Source organism: Pelophylax lessonae (genome assembly GCF_965119305.1).
Source record: "Pelophylax lessonae genome assembly, chromosome: 1".
In the NCBI taxonomy this organism is placed as follows: Eukaryota; Metazoa; Chordata; class Amphibia; order Anura; family Ranidae; genus Pelophylax; species Pelophylax lessonae.
In genome coordinates, this window is record NC_138768.1 from 248,004,248 (window position 1) to 248,024,264 (window position 20,017).

Here is a 20,017-nt window from a genome sequence, read left to right on the forward strand (position 1 = left end):
TTTTTATTCTCAAATGTAGAACAGAGATAATTAGAGACTGCAGAATATCAACAATCTACATGCAGGAAAAGATTTAGCTCTTTTGGTTCTTGTGACCCATTGTGGGCATCTGAGTGCCACACCTCTTTTACTGGGGCTTTCTTTGAGCTCTTCGAATCACAGTTTTCAAGACATTAGGTACCTTGCCCCTTCTCCACCATAGCTTTCACTATGCTACACTCTTTACCACCTTCTCACTGGGGCTTCTTGTAAATACTCCCCACCATGGGTTTCATCTCTTTACCACTGTACCACTGGGGTATCCTGTAAGTGTCGCCCATTGTTGCATTTGCAATGCTATAATCTTTATCACCTCCCCACTAGAGCTTCTTCTATATGCTGCCATCCATTACTTTTGTATGCTAATCTACTCATCTTACCTCCTCCCCACTAGGGCCTCCTTTGTATGCTCCCCACCATCATAATGACTATTTTACTCACCTCAAGACCTCTTCATTGCCACACGCTGTTTGTGATTCCCACCATAGCCCTTGCTACATTGTGTTAATCACAACCTTCCCACCATGGTCATCACTATATTTTTCTCCTCAACACCTCCCCACTGGGGCCTCCTGTAAGTGCTCTCCACCATGCTCATTACTATGTTATTCTCCTCAACACCTCCCCACTGGGGCCTCCTGTAAGTACTCCCCACCATGGTCATTACTATGTTATTCTCCTCAACACCTCCCCACTGGGGCCTCCTGTAAGTGCTCTCCACCATGCTCATTACTATGTTATTCTCCTCAACACCTCCCCACTGGGGCCCCCTGTAAGTACTCCCCACCATGGTCATCACTATGTTTTTCTCCTCAACACCTCCCCACTGGGGTCTCCTGCAAGTGCTGCCTACCATGGTCGTCACTGTGTTATTCTCCTCAACACCTCCCTACTGCGATCTCTTGCAAGTGGTCCCCACCATAGTTGTCACTGTGTTATTCTCCTCAACACCTCCCCACTGGGGCCTCCAGTAAGTACTCCCCACCATGGTTATCACTATGTTGTTCTCCTCAATACCTCCCCACTGGGGTCTCCTGCAAGTGCCGCCTACCATGGTCATCACTGTGTTATTCTCCTCAACACCTCCCTACTGGGATCTCTTGCAAGTGGTCCCCACCATAGTAGTCACTGTGTTATTCTCCTCAACACCTCCCCACTGGGGTCTCCTGTAAGTACTCCCCACCATGGTTATCACTATGTTGTTCTCTTCAACACCTCCCTACTGGGGTCTCCTGCAAGTGCCGCCTACCATGGTCATCACTGTGTTATTCTCCTCAGCACCTCCCTACTGGGGTCTCCTGCAAGTGCTGCCTACCATGGTCATCACTGTGTTATTCTCCTCAGCACCTCCCTACTGGGGTCTCCTGCAAGTGCTGCCTACCATGGTCATCACTGTGTTATTCTCCTCAACACCTCCCTACTGGGGTCTCCTGCAAGTGCTGCCTACCATGGTCATCACTGTGTTATTCTCCTCAGCACCTCCCTACTGGGATCTCTTGCAAGTGGTCCCCACCATAGTTGTCACTGTGTTATTCTCCTCAACACCTCCCCACTGGGGTCTCTTGCAAGTGCTCCCCACCATCTTGCTACATTGCATCTCCTACCCCTTTGAATGCTTCTCACAATGAGGTTGATTTACTGAAAGCAAATATACTGTGCACTTCAAGTGCACTTGCTCTAGATCTGAGAGGAAGCTCTGAAATAAGGAGAAGCTCTGCTGATTTCTATCATCCAATCATGTGTAAGAAAAAAATGCAGATTTTTTTTTTATTTTCCTTGCTTATTCCCCTCAGATCTAGAGAAACTGCAGTTGAAGTGCACTTGTAGGTGCACTTGCAGTGCACAGATTATTTGCCTTTAGTAAAGTAACCCGAATGTCTCCTGCCACATTGTTTTCCTCCCCACTAGTGTTGAGCGAACACGGACTGTATTATTCGTGTTCGTACCGAATAATTGGATTTTTTGTACCCGAACACGGACACGGACACTTTACTGTATGTTCGGGTAAAAATCCGTGTTCGGTCGTTTTATTTCCGGGTTTTGCATGCTTTGGCGCTCTTTTCATGGCGGGCTTTCAACAGCCAATCAACAATCGTTTAACTGGTGTGCCTTAAGCCATCCCAGCCATGCCTGCAAATGTCTCAGTAGCTGTGATTGGCCGTCTGAAGCATGTGACCAAGTCTTTATAAGTTCGAGGCAGCCGCAGCGGCGTCATTATGCTGCTTAGATTCAGGGACAGAGCACACATCAACGTGCTGGCTGCTGATTAGGGAAAGATAGGCAGGAAAAAACCATTTGTGTCCGGATAGAATTGAGGGACAGGTCGGAGTGTTTAGGCAGGGCGAGTTGTAGGCATTTTAGGGATAGAGTCTGCTGAATTATAGGGTCAGTGTCTTCTACAAACTACAATCGATATTGCTGTGTGGGGGGTGGGGTCTGCACTCAATCCTGATCTACGATCTCTTCTCAATCCTGTTAGGGACAGAGTCTGCTGAATTTTAGGGAAACTGTGTTCTACAAACTACAATCGATATTGCTGTGTGGTGTGGGATTGGAGATAGGCAGGTGTCAGTGATCCACATCCATTTTTCTGTGTGTGAGCTGCAGTGAACACAATCTTTTTGGGCTGCAGTGAACACAATCTTTTTGGGCTGCAGTGAACACAATCTTTTTGGGCTGCAGTGAACACAATCTTTTTGGGCTGCAGTGAACACAATCTTTTTGGGGTGCAGTGAACAAAATCTTTTTGGGGTGCAGTGAACACAATCCTTTTTGGTGTGCAGTGAACACAATCTTTGTGGGGTGCAGTGAACAAAATCCTTTGTGGGGTGCAGTGAACACAATCCCTTTTGGGGTGCAGTGAACAAAATCCTTTTTGGGGTGCAGTGAACAACATCCTTTTTGGGGTGCAGTGAACACAATCTTTTTGGGGTGCAGTGAACAAAATCCTTTGTGGGGTGCAGTGAACACAATCTTTTTGGGGTGCAGTGAACACAATCTTTTTGGGGTGGAGTGAACAACATCCTTTTTGGGGTGCAGTGAACAAAATCCTTTTTGGGGTGCAGTGAACAAAATCATTTTTGGGGTGCAGTGAACACAATCTTTTTGGGGTGCAGTGAACACAATCTTTGTGGGGTGCAGTGAACACAATCTTTTTGGGGTGGAGTGAACAACATCCTTTTTGGGGTGCAGTGAACAACATCCTTTTTGGGGTGCAGTGAACACAATCTTTTTGGGGTGCAGTGAACACAATCTTTGTGGGGTACAGTGAACAGAATCTTTGTGGGGTGCAGTGAACACAATCTTTGGGGGGTACAGTGAACACAATCTTTGTGAGGTGCAGTGAACACAATCTTTGTGGGGTGCAGTGAACACAATCATTGTGGGGTGCAGTGAACTCAATCTTTGTGGGGTACAGTGAACACAATCTCATACTTCTGAAGGTTTGAGGGTGCTGCCTGTTCCATACTCCCCCTACTCCTCATCTAGCCTTTTAGGGGTACAAACAATAGTAATTGGGGCCTAGTGTGGTTGTGTACGTGTGATATACACACACTTTTTTGGGATCATATTTTCTATTCCGCTATTTAATCAAAAACCTTTGGGGATCAGTTAAATTGGGGGATAGTCTGTGTTGGTACGTGTGAGAGAGATCCACCTTTCCAAGTTGTTGGGGTTCATCTCATACTTCTGAAGGTTTGAGGGTGCTGCCTGTTCCATACTCCCCCTACTCCTAGCCTTTTAGGGGTACAAACAATAGTAATTGGGGCCTAGTGTGGTTGTGTACGTGTGATATACATACACTTTTTTGGGATCATATTTTCTATTCCGCTATTTAATCAAAAACCTTTGGGGATCAGTTAAATTGGGGGATAGTCTGTGTTGGTACGTGTGAGAGAGATCCAAGTTTTCAAGTTGTTGGGGTTCATCTCATACTTCTGAAGGTTTGAGGGTGCTGCCTGTTCCATACTCCCCCTACTCCTAGCCTTTTAGGGGTACAAACAATAGTAATTGGGGCCTAGTGTGGTTGTGTACGTGTGATATACATACACTTTTTTGGGATCATATTTTCTATTCCGCTATTTAATCAAAAACCTTTGGGGATCAGTTAAATTGGGGGATAGTCTGTGTTGGTACGTGTGAGAGAGATCCACCTTTCCAAGTTGTTGGGGTTCATCTCATACTTCTGAAGGTTTGAGGGTGCTGCCTGTTCCATACTCCCCCTACTCCTAGCCTTTTAGGGGTACAAACAATAGTAATTGGGGCCTAGTGTGGTTGTGTACGTGTGATATACATACACTTTTTTGGGATCATATTTTCTATTCCGCTATTTAATCAAAAACCTTTGGGGATCAGTTAAATTGGGGGATAGTCTGTGTTGGTACGTGTGAGAGAGATCCACCTTTCCAAGTTGTTGGGGTTCATCTCATACTTCTGAAGGTTTGAGGGTGCTGCCTGTTCCATACCCCCCCTACTCCTCATCTAGCCTTTTAGGGGTACAAACAATAGTAATTGGGGCCTAGTGTGGTTGTGTACGTGTGATATACATACACTTTTTTTGGATCATATTTTCTATTCCGCTATTTAATCAAAAACCTTTGGGGATCAGTTAAATTGGGGGATAGTCTGTGTCGGTACGTGTGAGAGAGATCCACCTTTCCAAGTTGTTGGGGTTCATCTCATACTTCTGAAGGTTTGAGGGTGCTGCCTGTTCCATACTCCCCCTACTCCTCATCTAGCCTTTTAGGGGTACAAACAATAGTAATTGGGGCCTAGTGTGGTTGTGTACGTGCGAGATACATACACTTTTTTTGATCATATTTCCTATTCCGCTATTCAATAAAAACCTTTGAGGATCAATTGAATTGCGGGATAGTCTGTGTCGGTACGTGTGAGAGAGATCCACCTTTCCAAGTTGTTGGGGTTCATCTCATACTTCTGAAGGTTTGAGGGTGCTGCCTGTTCCATACTCCCCCTACTCCTCATCTAGCCTTTTAGGGGTACAAACAATAGTAATTGGGGCCCAGTGTGGTTGTGTACGTGTGATATACATACACTTTTTTGGGATCATATTTTCTATTCCGCTATTTAATCAAAAACCTTTGGGGATCAGTTAAATTGGGGGATAGTCTGTGTCGGTACGTGTGAGAGAGATCCACCTTTCCAAGTTGTTGGGGTTCATCTCATACTTCTGAAGGTTTGAGGGTGCTGCCTGTTCCATACCCCCCCTACTCCTCATCTAGCCTTTTAGGGGTACAAACAATAGTAATTGGGGCCTAGTGTGGTTGTGTACGTGCGAGATACATACACTTTTTTTGATCATATTTCCTATTCCGCTATTCAATAAAAACCTTTGAGGATCAATTGAATTGCGGGATAGTCTGTGTCGGTACGTGTGAGAGAGATCCACCTTTCCAAGTTGTTGGGGTTCATCTCATACTTCTGAAGGTTTGAGGGTGCTGCCTGTTCCATACTCCCCCTACTCCTCATCTAGCCTTTTAGGGGTACAAACAATAGTAATTGGGGCCTAGTGTGGTTGTGTACGTGTGATATACATACACTTTTTTGGGATCATATTTTCTATTCCGCTATTTAATCAAAAACCTTTGGGGATCAGTTAAATTGGGGGATAGTCTGTGTCGGTACGTGTGAGAGAGATCCACCTTTCCAAGTTGTTGGGGTTCATCTCATACTTCTGAAGGTTTGAGGGTGCTGCCTGTTCCATACCCCCCCTACTCCTCATCTAGCCTTTTAGGGGTACAAACAATAGTAATTGGGGCCTAGTGTGGTTGTGTACGTGCGAGATACATACACTTTTTTTGATCATATTTCCTATTCCGCTATTCAATAAAAACCTTTGAGGATCAATTGAATTGCGGGATAGTCTGTGTCGGTACGTGTGAGAGAGATCCACCTTTCCAAGTTGTTGGGGTTCATCTCATACTTCTGAAGGTTTGAGGGTGCTGCCTGTTCCATACTCCCCCTACTCCTCATCTAGCCTTTTAGGGGTACAAACAATAGTAATTGGGGCCTAGTGTGGTTGTGTACGTGTGATATACATACACTTTTTTGGGATCATATTTTCTATTCCGCTATTTAATCAAAAACCTTTGGGGATCAGTTAAATTGGGGGATAGTCTGTGTCGGTACGTGTGAGAGAGATCCACCTTTCCAAGTTGTTGGGGTTCATCTCATACTTCTGAAGGTTTGAGGGTGCTGCCTGTTCCATACCCCCCCTACTCCTCATCTAGCCTTTTAGGGGTACAAACAATAGTAATTGGGGCCTAGTGTGGTTGTGTACGTGCGAGATACATACACTTTTTTTGATCATATTTCCTATTCCGCTATTCAATAAAAACCTTTGAGGATCAATTGAATTGCGGGATAGTCTGTGTCGGTACGTGTGAGAGAGATCCACCTTTCCAAGTTGTTGGGGTTCATCTCATACTTCTGAAGGTTTGAGGGTGCTGCCTGTTCCATACTCCCCCTACTCCTCATCTAGCCTTTTAGGGGTACAAACAATAGTAATTGGGGCCTAGTGTGGTTGTGTACGTGTGATATACATACACTTTTTTTGGATCATATTTTCTATTCCGCTATTTAATTTAACTGGGCCTCCATGCGAGACCTGTGTGCCTTGTTGCGCTGTTTTGAGTACTCCACCAACATGGCCAGTGGCAATGACGCCGTTCTCAGCTTAACTATCCCACTTCTATGCCTCCTTGAAAAAACAATTCGGGCGATGATGGAAGAGGATGTGGCACAGGATGAGGAGGAGGAGGAGGATGAAGAGGTAACATTTCCAAGGCTTTCAGGGCAGTCATTCGCAAGGGGCTCCGAGGGTGGGTTCCTGCACACGCAAACGCCAGGGACGCAATTGTCCAGCAGGGGCACAGTTCTGGAGGATGAGGAGGATGAGGAGGAGGAGGAGCTGGAGGAGGAGATGGAACCATGTTCACAGCAGGGTGGCACCCAGGCCAGCTCATGGCCATCACTGGTGCGTGGCTGGGGGGATACAGAGGACACGGACGATACACCTCCCACAGAGGACAGCCTTTCGTTGCCTCTGGGCAGCCTGGCACACATGAGCGATTACATGCTGCAGTGTCTCCACAACGACCGCCGAGTTGCCCACATTCTAACTTGTGCTGATTACTGGGTGGCCACGCTGCTGGATCCCCGTTACAAGGACAACGTACCGTCCTTAATTCACTCACTGGAGCGCGATCGCAAGATGCGCGAGTACAAGCGCACGCTGGTAGACGCCATGCTGCTGGCATTCCCATCTGACAGCGGGGCCACAGTGGAAGCACAAGGCAGAGGAGGAGGAGGAGGAGGTCGCCAACGCAACCAGGGCACCGCCAGCACCTCAGAAGGCAGGGTTAGCATGGCCGAAATGTGGAAAAGCTTTGTCAGCACGCCACAACAAACAGCAGCACCAGCAGCTCAGATGGAACGTCTTAGCAGGAGGCAGCATTTTACCAACATGGTGGAGCAGTATGTGTGCACACGCCTACATGTAGTGAATGACGGGTCTGCCCCCTTCAACTTCTGGGTCTCCAAATTGGGCACATGGCTTGAGCTTGCCCTTTACGCCTTGGAGGTGCTGGCGTGCCCTGCAGCCAGTGTATTATCTGAACGGGTATTTAGCACGGCTGGGGGCGTTATAACAGACAAGCGCAGCCGCCTGTCCAGAGACAATGTGGACAAGCTCACGTTCATTAAAATGAACCAGGCATGGATCCCACGGGACTTTTCCGTACCTTATGCAGAATAGCAATGGATACCGACCTTACCCACCCATTGTTCCATTTTTGCTCTTTCTCACTCTTTTGGGGTGTACCCTCATTTAAAATTTTTGAAAAGAAGCAGTGTTGGCTACCTCGTCCTCCTCCTCAGGGCCAGATTAATGTAGGGGCTATTGGAGCTGCAGCTCCAGGCCCCTACCTTTTATATAGGCCCCGGGTTGGCCATATTCACTGTTACCGCTCTTCTGTCACTTGTAAACACAGAAGTCTGGCTTCTATGCTCGCTTCCCCAGGCAGCACCCTCAGAACCTCCCCACACAGCGTGAAGGCCGGACAAGGAGGGACAGTTGGCGATGCATGGATGTGTTTATGGGCTTCAGAGACAGCATCCCATGTTGAATTAGGCATGCATGGCTGCACCCTTCCTCCTCTGGGTGCATGGCAAGGCACGGCCCTTAAGGCCCTTCAAAATCCTCAGCACCAAGCCCATGATGCTGTTAATCCGGCCCTGGTCCTCCTCCACCGCCGCTTCCACCTACACCGCCCATAGGTGTGCGCAGCCTATTGCATTAAGGTGTGCACCCCAAAGTTGAAATACACATGCATGTGTTTGCCAGCAGGGAGAGTAATGTATCAGGGCCATGTACCTGTAGGCAAGGAGAAATAGAGCAGAGCAGGTCCCAGGGAGATCTTTCCCATCTCCTCACTGGCAATGCTATGTGCCCTAGGTGATTAGGGTGTGCCCAGGCACACCCAGCACACCCTGTGCGCACGCCTATGTCACCGCCACATCCACCACCACCTCAACCTCCCTCCTACTCCATATGGGCCTCGTCCTTCAGAGATGAAGAAGAACATTGTTTTATTTTTCTGTTTTTTTTTTGTTGTTTTAAGTTATTTCCCTATCCACATTTGTTTGCAGAGCACTTGCCATGCTCTTAATTACGTTTTGCTGCCATTTGCAGCACTCTAGCCCTTTCCTTTGGTGTTTTAGAGCCATTTTAGTGCCTTAAAGTTCGGGTCCCCATTGACTTCAATGGGGTTCGGTGTCCGGGAAAAGTTCGGTAAAAGTCCGGGACACGGACCCGGACTTTTTTTTAAAGTTCGGCCGAACCCGTCGAACACGGACATCTAGGTGTTCGCTCAACCCTACTCCCCACCTTGTCACTGGTACCTCATGTGAGTGATTCAGACCATGTCTCTTAGCACACTGCATTCCTAACAACCCCGATTTAACAGTTCTTCTCTTCCTCCACAGCCATTGTGGGGAAGCTTACCTGTTTTTGTGGCACAATTCTGATCCCATACTATATTTGATCTGAAGTAATAAACTTTATAAACTTTAATAAAGCCAGCTACAAAGTTGCTGGCACAACAGAGCTGTGTTCTCTTCCTTACAATGGTTGCAAGGGAGGTAAGTATAAGTTATCCGCTACATGTAAATCCAAAAAAGTGCAGCGCTAGTGAACATTAAAATGTAAATCAATGAAAAAAACACGTAAAAATGAATAATCCAAATGATATTATTCAATAATGGTAAGTCAAAATAATATAGTCCAAATGTGTTAAGATAAACATCAAATCAACAATCCCAAGTCTATATGTGACATGGCTTTTCAATACGGTGATGATCAAGTGCTGAATGGATCCCAACACCAACAAAAATGGAGATGTATTATGCTCATCAGAACAGTAGGACTCAGAGGGCCATATAGCACCTGGGTCAAACCAGCTTGTTAAACTGTAAATAGATGATCCAAAAGGGTAGGCAAACCACGGATGTACAGGTGACGATTTTGTAGCAGATGTAACTTCACACCAAAAGCTCCCACTCAGCCAAACAATCATAGATGGACCAGAGAGAAGGAGCACAATATAGTGTAATACTGCTAAAATTTTTTTAAACATAAATAAACCAAAATGCACTTACAAACATCTCATGGTAAGGAGCATGTAAAGGTGCAAAGGTAAGCTGTCAGCAGCGTGGCCTTGACGCGTTTCAGCAAATGTGCTTTTATCAAAAGGTAGTGCCAGCCAAATACCTAGAAAGACCCCCTATTTATGGTGCATGGTATATTACATTCCTCCAATCTAGATGTTGCTTGGTACACACTGAACCGAGCCCAAAATGGCCTTATCCACTACATGTGCCCCCAGCACTACTGTTATTTGTGAATTCATAGAGTTTTCAGTTATTAACCGCTTGCCGACTGCGCACAGTATATTTACTGCGGCAGTCGGCCCCGGCCAGGCAGAGTGACGTAGGTCTACGTCGCTCGCCTGTCACTCCTTCCAGAGCCAATAGCGGGCGGGCGCGCGCCCGCCGAGGCGCGCGCCCGCCTCGGCTCGTTCACGGAGGAGTGCGGGAGTGTGACTGGCGGACCCGATGTCCGCCGGTCACACTACGATCGCCGCTACAGCGGGAGAAAGACAGAGCGGCTTGTGTAAACAAGCCACCTGTCAGTTCTCCCTGTGTAAAAGTGAAGATCAAACAGTTCTACTATGTAGAACTGTTGATCTTTGTTTTTACACTAGTAGCCATGTCCCTACACAGTTAGAATCACGCCCCTAGGACACACTTAACCCCTCCCTGTCCAATACTGTTAACCCCTTCCCTGCCAGTGTCATTTTTGCAGTAACAGTGCATATATATAGCACTGATTACTGCAGTAATGTCACTGGTACCCCCAAAAGTGTCAAAAATGTCAGTCAAGGGTCCGATCTGTCCGCCGCAATGTCGCAGTACCGCAAAAAAAATCGCAGATCGCCGCCATTACTCGTTAAAAAAAAAAACACCAAAAATGACAAAAATCTTTCCCTTTGTTAGTAAACGCGATAACTTTTGCGCAAACCAATCAAAATACGCTTTTTGCGATTTTTTTTACCAAACATAGGTAGCGTAAAACAAATTGGCCGAAAATTTTAAAAAATTTTGATTTTTACATTTTTTTTTGGGGGAATTTCATATAAAAAAAAGTGAAAAATATTGTTGTTTTTGCAAAAATTACGCTCTTTTTTTGTTTATAGCGCGTGATCAAAAAATCGCACAGGTGATCAAATACCACCAAAAGAAAGCTCTGTTTGTGGGAAAAAAAGGACGTGAAATTCGTTTAGGTACAGCGTCGCACGACCGCGCGATTGTCCGTTAAAGTCACGCAGTAAAAAATCGCAAAATAACCCCTGGTCTTTTAGCAGGAAAATCCTCCGGTGGTAAAGTGGTTAAAGAACAGAAGAATACATATCTTCTAATAATATTAAACTGAAGGGTTTTTTAGAATGACTTTGTATCAGGTTTACTTCAAGGACCTTATAGGCCTTACTTAGGCTGGCCATAAACAGACAGTGTTGATGCAGGAATCCCTCCTGCTGGGCCATTGTCTTCTCCAGGTGGGTTGGCGGGAGAAGCTGCGCCTGCCAGGGGAAGACAGTGGTTATTGATAGCAGCCACTAGTGAAAATGGCAGGTATAACCCGGCATGCTAGTTGGTGTTGCTGTATAGTTTATTAGCCTGCCCATACATGGTTCGATTCTTGACCGCTTCCTGCTGAACCAGCCGAGATCTGAACCGTCTATGGCCTGCCTTAGAGTCGCAGGATTACAAAGGCACCAATTCATAAAACATTTGAATGCTAGTTATTTTTTTTTTCTTTATTTTTTCAAATCTTGTGCCACCTTTGAACATTTAACGGTCAATTTATGGTAGGAAGCATAATAAGAGTGGATTGTCAGTGAGTGTAATCACAAGCCTGTAAGGATAAAGCTTTACAAAAGAGGGGCCACTATTATTAATATTAAAATTATTGTACAGGATATATATAGAGCTAACAGTTTGCACATTGCTTTATATTATAATAAAAGGAGCTAGGACAGGACAGTTACAATACAACTCAATACACAAGAGTAAGAGCCAATTCACACTAATCCGACTCAAAGTCGCCACGACTTTGGGTGACTTTGAAGTCGCCAGTGCAGCGCGACTTCATCGTGGCTTGCAAAGACTTCTCATAATAGAAGCCAATGCAAGTCGCCCGACTTTGCCAAAAAATAGTGCAGGAACCTTTTTCTAAGTCGGAGCGACTTGAGTCGCTCTGATTAGAACGGTTCCATTGCACAGCATTGGGAGCTACTTGTCATGCGACCAAGTCGCCTGAGAAGTCGAAGTAGTGTGAACCGGCTCTTAGGGTGCTCATGAGAGTTTATAATCTATAAATAATATAAACTTATATTTATATAAATTATAAATTAAAAACTGGTCATTCATCTTTTATTCAATAGAAGCAAATACTTTCTCATTCCCCAAATAACTATTGCACTATGGACAGCAATGCATTTTTGCAAATATATACAAAGTTTCTTCTTGATTTAAAAACATAGAGTAAAATCTGGATTTACTGGTCTGGTGCTTTTCCCTTCAAATGACACAGGTCATTGAACAGTAAAACATTTTAGTGTGCTGCAATTTTCTTGCACCCACTTTACATTTTTTTTACTTACATGCTAATAAAGTTTAACATACAGAACACATATTGGCAAGGTAAAAGATAATCATCTTTGTATTGGATTATGTCTGAGGATGACACATTTCATCTTTGCTGTTATTTCTCATCATTCTTATAATACACAAAGGATGTCAGCATGATTGGAAGAATAAATGTGTTAGTATGGATTAAACTATCTTTTGTCGCATTATATGTATTTTTTTTTTTTTTGTGATAACATCACTTATAGATTCACAACACCATAGCTATGCAGTTCAGTTTTTTTACATTGCCTGCAGTTACAAAATAGAACATTTTAAAGGCTATCACATACCTCCCAACTTTTTTTGAAAAGGGAACGAGTGATGCCTATTTGCAAAATTATGTAGGCATAGGACACACTACCTGCCGCACCCCCTTAAAAAACAATTATAAAAAAAAAAAAAGAAGATTAGTTAACTACTTAAGCCCTGGAGGATTTGGCTGCTCAAAGACCAGGCCCTATTTTGCGATTTGCCACTGCGTGACTGTAACGGACAATTGCGCGGTCGTGCGATGCTGTACCCAAATGAAATTGGCGTCCTTTTTTCCCACAAACAGAGCTTTCTTTTGGTGGTATTTGATCACATGTGCGATTTTTACTTTTTGCCCTATAAACAAAAAAAGAGCGACAATTTTGAAAAAATAACAATATTTTTCACATTTTTTTATATGAAATTCTCAAAAAAAATTTAAAAATCAAATTTTTTTAACATTTTAGGCCAATTTGTTTTCTGCTACATATTTTTGGTAAAAAAAAATCACAATAAGCGTATTTTGATTGGTTTGCACAAAAGTTATTGCGTTTACTAACTACGGGAAAGATTTATGTAATTTTTATTGTTTTTTTTTTAACTAGTAATAACGGCGATCTGCGATTTTTTTTGCGGGACCGCAACATTGAGGCGGACAGATCAGTACATTACTACAGTAATCAGTGCTATAAATATGCACTGTTACTGTAAAAATGACACTGGCAGAGAAGGGGTTAACTTTATTGGTGATTAGTGGGTTAAATGTATCCCTAGGGGCGTGATTCTAACTGGGGGGGGCGTGGCTTGTGATGTAACCACAGAGACATATGATCCTACATAGCAGGATCGTATAGTCTCTGTACTTACATCAGGGAGAATGACAGACGGCTGTGTTTACATCAGCCGCCTGCCTTTCTCCCTCTCCTGCATGAGATGGTGAGTGACCGGCAGACATCGGAGCCGCCAGTCACATGCGTGGGAATGTCAGGGAATGGGCGGGAGCGCGTCTCCGGCGACGCGCTCGCCCCCTACAGGCTCGTGGGCGAGTGACATACCGGTACATCACTTTGCCCAAGAGGGGCTGACCGCTGCAGTATATAGTCATGCGACGGTCGGCAAGTGGTTAAACCTACAAGTGCCACATTGTAGTTGTATATCAGTGTGCGTCTCCTTGAGATGCTGTACTAGGTGCGTTCGGCTCACTGCTCTCATTTTTGCATTTCCGTCTGCCGCTCTCAGCTAGATGCCCGTGCGCACCTGGGCCTTTTATATATGAAAATGTTCTTTCAGTTATTGATTATGCTTGTTTTTGCATTATCTGTACCTATTGTTCATTTCTCCTGCCTTCATGGTTTTACCCACATTTGTAATACTGCACTTATTGTCAGTTTTGATTATGCGTATGTTAACCATGGCCTCGTGTTGTCTTGGTACTTTGAAGTCAATAAAGAAATGAAAAAAAAACCTACAAGTGCTTTTTTTTTACCACTACCATTCCTTTATACTGGCTTTTGAAATTGAGGGACAAATGAGAAGGTAAGAGGGACAGAGGGACTTTGTTCCAAAGCAGGGACAGTCCCTCAAAATCAGGGACAGTTGGGAGATATGGTATCATAATATACAGTCATATATACATACCGCTTACCGACAGTATACTGTATAGTACGTGATCCAGCACTTCCAGGTTGGGGGCACGCAGGCGTGCCACTGGCGGCCCACTCTCGCTGTGAATATTCACAGCAGGAGCCAATCAGCAGGTACCGTGGACTCGATGTCCGCTGGCACCCACCAATTATTCATTACACAGGCAGAATGCCAGTCTGCCTATGTAAACAAGGCAGACTGACATTCTGTTAGCGGGGAAGACATTGATTCTGTGTTCCCGGTAAGCAGGAACACGGATCTCTGCCTTCCCCTAGTACAAGCACTTCCCACAGTTTAGTAAAGCACAGGCTAGGCACACAGCACAGTTAACCCTTTGATTGTACCTGATGTTCACCCTTCTCCAGTCAGTGTCGTTAGTACTTTTAGCATTTTTTAGCAGTGCATGACGCAAGCACGCTATCGCCGCGGCCATCTCTGTACACATGCTGTTTTTCATTCTACGATATGTGAGTACCTGCCTTTTATTTAATAAACGCTACTTTTGGAACGTACTGCACCATTGGATTCGCTCTTTTGTCCTTGCATGAGCTGTGTGTGGAGGAACCGGGGATTACCTTTGTATATACAATCCTTTACATCCGGTCCGGTATGATATGCCTATGTGTGGTGAAGATTCCTTGAGCTGATCCCTGTCTCATATGCTTGATTGACCCATCATTAAGTTGAGGGTCCACGGCTGCTGGTAAGGGTACCTATTTCGGTTTATGACACGGTGGTGGAATATCCTCTTGCAGTGGGGAGTGGCTTTCTATTGTCACCATTTAATCTTCACCAAAGACTTATTTATACCAAGACTGTGTATTCATGTTAGCATTATTTTTAATGTGTTTTTTATTGGTGCTGCACTTTATTTCTTTATATATATATATATATATATATATATATATATATATACAGTAAAACCTTGGATTGCAAGCATAATTCGTTCTGGAAACATGCTTGTAATCCAAAGCACTCTTATATCAAAGCGAATTTCCCCATAAGAAATAATGGAAACTCAGATGATTCGTTCCACAAGTCGTTTGGTTTATAGTCTATATACAAAGATTATAGCTTTACCCCAGATACCTGCATACTTAGATGTGCCTGTTTTAATCATCAACCATGTGAGTTGCTAAATATTGAACCTTCATTAAATGTAACCATATTGCTACACTTTAGAGGCTCCTCTCTTCTTTTTTTTATACATGACGCTACTTGTATATCAAGACATCGCTTGTATATCAAGTCATAATTTGTTAAAAAAATTAGCTTGTCTTGCAAAGCGCTCTCAAACCAAGTTACTCTCAAACCAAGGTTTTACTGTGTATATATATATATATATATATATATATATATATACGGTATATATATATCTATCTATATATACGGTATATATATATATATATATATATATATATACAGTATCTCACAAAAGTAAGTACACCCCTCACATTTTTGTAAATATTATGTATATATATATATATATATATATCTACATTTAAAGAATTACACTTCATCAGTGAATTACTGCACAAAACTGTGTCCATCTGCTTGGCAAAGTACCTCCTAGCTTGATTTTTGTACATAAAGACCTTGCTATAATTGAAGTTAATGGGCTGATGAAAGTAGAACAACGTACCTGCTGTCAAACTCTGTATGTACAATGCTGGTTTACATGAAACCTTTAATATTGCAAAACCTATTGTGTTGAACAAGTTATTCTAAACACTAAACCATGATTAAAAACTAGTAGATATTCTAGCACTTGTCAGGCCTAATCCTCATTTCCTTCAGTTAAAAAAGTTTTGGTAAAATGCAAGCCCAAAGAGTATAATTTTTCAGTGAAACAGCCTGATCTGCAAATATTCTGCTTTAGATGAATACATCTCCATGCACGTAAAACCTGTTAGTGCAAGTATGAAAATGCATCCTTTGCTCTCAGTCTGCCAGGAATTTATTTCAAGACAAGCTTAGGTTATTTGTGGCAGTTTTATATGTTCAAATATACAGAAAACGGCTGTTCACATTTGGCAAATGGTTGGTTGATTAATGTCTTCAAATTAAAAAGCTGACTACAAATTACTCTGTGTGTGTACTTTTTATAATGGCAGCCTAAATATTGAAAAGCTATGTAATATAATTGTGCCAGACAGTTTTATGTCTGTTACTACAGAGTTGCTCTTTGCAATACATGTGTTTGCAGTGTAGGTTGTACATCTTCTCTTTATTGTCAATACCTAAGTAGTCTGACGATTTATGTCTCCTGTCCTCTCTTTGTATACTCATAAGAGTGTATATCAGATCTCTGGAAACTAAACTTGATTTGTTCTTTTTTTGTATTGAGTCTAGTGTTGTTTTTATCAACCCTTATGACCTCTCTTTTTTTGTGTGTTTTGACCAGGAGGTTTTTTGACGGGAATAAGTGTTCTTTTTCATTGAAGGCAACTTGTATTTTTGCTGGCATTTCCCTAATGCATAGTCAACATGTTTTAAAGAATAATTCCAGGCATAGTATATTCTTACATCAGTTTAGCTTGGGCCTATAAACTAGGTATATACCATACCTCACCGATGCTATTGAACTGTCATTACTCATGAGACATTTCACTTCTGTCATTAACCTTATAGAGAATGCATAAAAGGTAATGCATGCATTGCCGTAGGCCCGTATGGCTATTTTAACAAACCACAATTTTTTAATTTAAAATGTCACAGCATTCCCCTCCACAATATATGCCTGCCTGACAACACAAATTGTTATGGAATTGTGTAGGGAATATACTTCTTGTCACACAAAGCACACACATCCACACAAAACACACAAAACACACACACAGCAAAGCAGTTCTCTCCAGAAAAAGCCCAACTCACTCTCTGTTATAGGAGCTTTCTACCTCATATGTACAATAGAAAGACTCGCTTCCTCCTTTCACCTCCAAATGTACATTTTATATATATATATATATATATATATATATATATATATATATATATATATACTATATTGTCAAAAGTATTGGGATGCCTGCTATTACACGCACATGAACTTTAATGGCATCCCAGTCTTAGTCTGTAGGGTCCAATATTGAGTTGGCCCACCCTTTGCAGCTATAACAGCTTCAACTCTTGTGGGAAGTCTGTCCACAAGGTTTAGGAGTGTGTCTATGGGAATGTTTGTCCTTTCTTACAGAAGAGCATTTGTGAGGTCAGGCACTGATTTTGGCGAGAAGACCTGTCCCGCAGTCTCTGCTCTAATTCACCCAAAGATGTTCTTCTAAGAGGTCAGAACTCTGTACAAGTCAGTCAAGTTCCTCCACCCCAAACTCGCTTATCCATGTCTTTATGGACCTCGCTTTGTGCACTGGTGTTCAGTCATGCTGAAACAGGATGGGGCCATCCTCAAACTGTTCCCACAAAGTTGGAAGCATGAAATTGTCCAAAATGTCTTGGTATGCTGAGGCCTTAAGAGTTCCCTTCACTGGAACTAAGGGGCCAAGCCCTGCACCTAAAAAAACAACCTCACACCATAATCCCCCCTCTACCGAATGATTTCGACCAGTGCACAAAGCAAGGTTCATATAGACATGGATGAGCGCGTTTGGAGTGGAGGAAATTGACTGACCTCAGGGGCTGACTGGCAACTTTTTCGGCCTAGGGGGCAAGTACAAACCAGAGACCCATGGTGGAATGACTCGACCCCACTCTCCCTCATCCCAGCCTCCTCCTGACCCCCATTCCAGGTTGAAGCTCCGCTCTAGGTACTCTCTACTCACTGGCCAAATCCGGGTTCCAGATCTAGCCAGCAGGGGGCAGTTGGGGGGAGCCGGGATAGCTCGGTCAGAGCTACCTGGGGGAGGAGAGTCTCCAATGGGGCATGGAACTGGCTTCTGCTCAGACAAAGTTTACACCATCCATGCTGGGGGGAGGCCTTCACTCTGTCCTTGTCTTCATCCCGCACTCAGTAAGTCAGCAGTGGGGACTTTTTACTCCTCTTCACCAAGAATCCTTTAGGCATGTCTGTGGTAGAAGCAGTGCAGCCTTTTTACGGGGCATCAGAGCAGCCCAGGGGGAAATTTGTTCCCAGCCCCCTGGCCCAGTCCTCCCCTGACTGGCCTGCACAGAGTCCTGATATCAACCCGACAGAACACCTTTGGGAGGAATTACAGTGGAGACTATGAGCCAGGCCGTCTCATCCACATCAGTGCCTGAACTCACAAATGCACTTCTGGAAGTATGGTCCAACATTTCCTAACCCTTGTGGACAGCCTTCCCAGAAGAGTTGAATCTGTTATAGCTGCAAAAGGTGGGCCAACTCAATATTGAACCTAACGATTTCCTTATTTGCACTTATCTCCTATTTTGCACTTTCCTAGCACTGACAGATCTAATTCTGTAATCACTGCTCCATCACCACTGCTCCATCTTTTACGGCACTTCTGGACAGGTTTTTTTCTTTCTTCAGTTGTTGGGCAGTCACTGATAATGGAATTTTTGCACATGCACAATGGAGTCACAAAATCTTGGCACGAACTTCATTCTTGGCATTTTACAATTTTACACACACATACCGACTCACAAAATAGCTAGGGGAAAGGTAAAGGATCTTTTGGCAAAAAATACAGTGTCTTATATCACAAAACCCTACTGCCTAGCAATTGTTTGTGCTTTACCATTATGCTGTGCTTTAAGATTATGCTGACTGCAATTTTTAAAGACCCCTGCCTTAAATTTTCAGCTTAAGTCAATGAACTATAGTGAAGTATACACTGCACAGGAAACACATAATAGCAAAAGGATATTACAAACCCTGAAGGTGCAGTATTTGCATTTATAGGACCTTGAAGAAAAACACATGGATATTTGGCAAACAGATAAAGAAGTCAAATATGGATACATTTTAATACAATACACATGTTAAGTTCTTTGCTAAACTTGCTGAAATCCAAGTATTTAAGGTTGTATTTTGGATGTTTATATAATAATTAAAAATATACTCATTGTGTGTTAAACTCAATTACATTTGTGTGTTTTGAGTGCAGAATGTGTGACTTAAGAGTTTATAATTGAGGATGTTTTTGAAGTTGTATTTGGCGTGAAGCAAGAAAAAAAAGATTTATATACTAAAATATTTTCTTCTTTCCCCAGATATTGTGGAAGGAACAGTCAATCGTGGCATTGTCCTTAATGAGCAGAAAGGAGTTACCCTCCTCTACTTTGGAAATTCCAAAAACTCCTGCATTAGTGACCTAAGTTTGTGTGGACCAGAAGGTTAGTATCTACCTGGGGATACTCAGTGTGTGAACCAAGCAAGTCAGAATGCTAAGGGAGGTACATAAAACCATGTTGCCCCCCTGGGAACACGTCTATCAACCCTTCTTGTTAACAACCATTTTACTGGAATATTGATGTAAAACCTAGCTCCGCTCTACGTATGTACATAATATTTGGAGGCAGAAAGCATGCTATATATTAGGAAAGCATCACTTAAACTGTAAAGTTCATCAGCCTGCAAACTGAGCTACAGGGAATCTTTCGAATATTTTCAGTGGCCCACCATACACCCCATCCCTAACAGATATGTAACACACCTATCTAGAAGTGAACATACACAGCAAGCAGAACACAAAGAAAAATACTAATTATTTATTTTAGTGCTCAGTCATCCTATACTATTACCCCATGGACTAGCTCAGTAGTACTTTATGGCGCTCTAACAACATAGGTGTGTCATCAGTTAAGACAGGTATTGAGGTGTTAATACACTCTCAGCCTCACGCTCTGCAAAAGTTTTACGGCTAATGGTTCAACAATT

General features: G+C 43.3%; 1 protein-coding gene across 1 annotated transcript in view; it reads left to right on the plus strand.

The window, feature by feature from the left end:
• The window catches only part of ADGRD1 (adhesion G protein-coupled receptor D1), an 897,745-nt gene that overhangs the window by 92,736 nt on the left and 784,992 nt on the right, over positions 1-20,017 (plus strand). Inside the window, exon 4 of the mRNA XM_082270985.1 lies at positions 19,351-19,473. Coding sequence (XP_082127111.1) covers positions 19,351-19,473 — 123 coding nt within the window. The remainder of the gene's footprint in view (positions 1-19,350; positions 19,474-20,017) is intronic.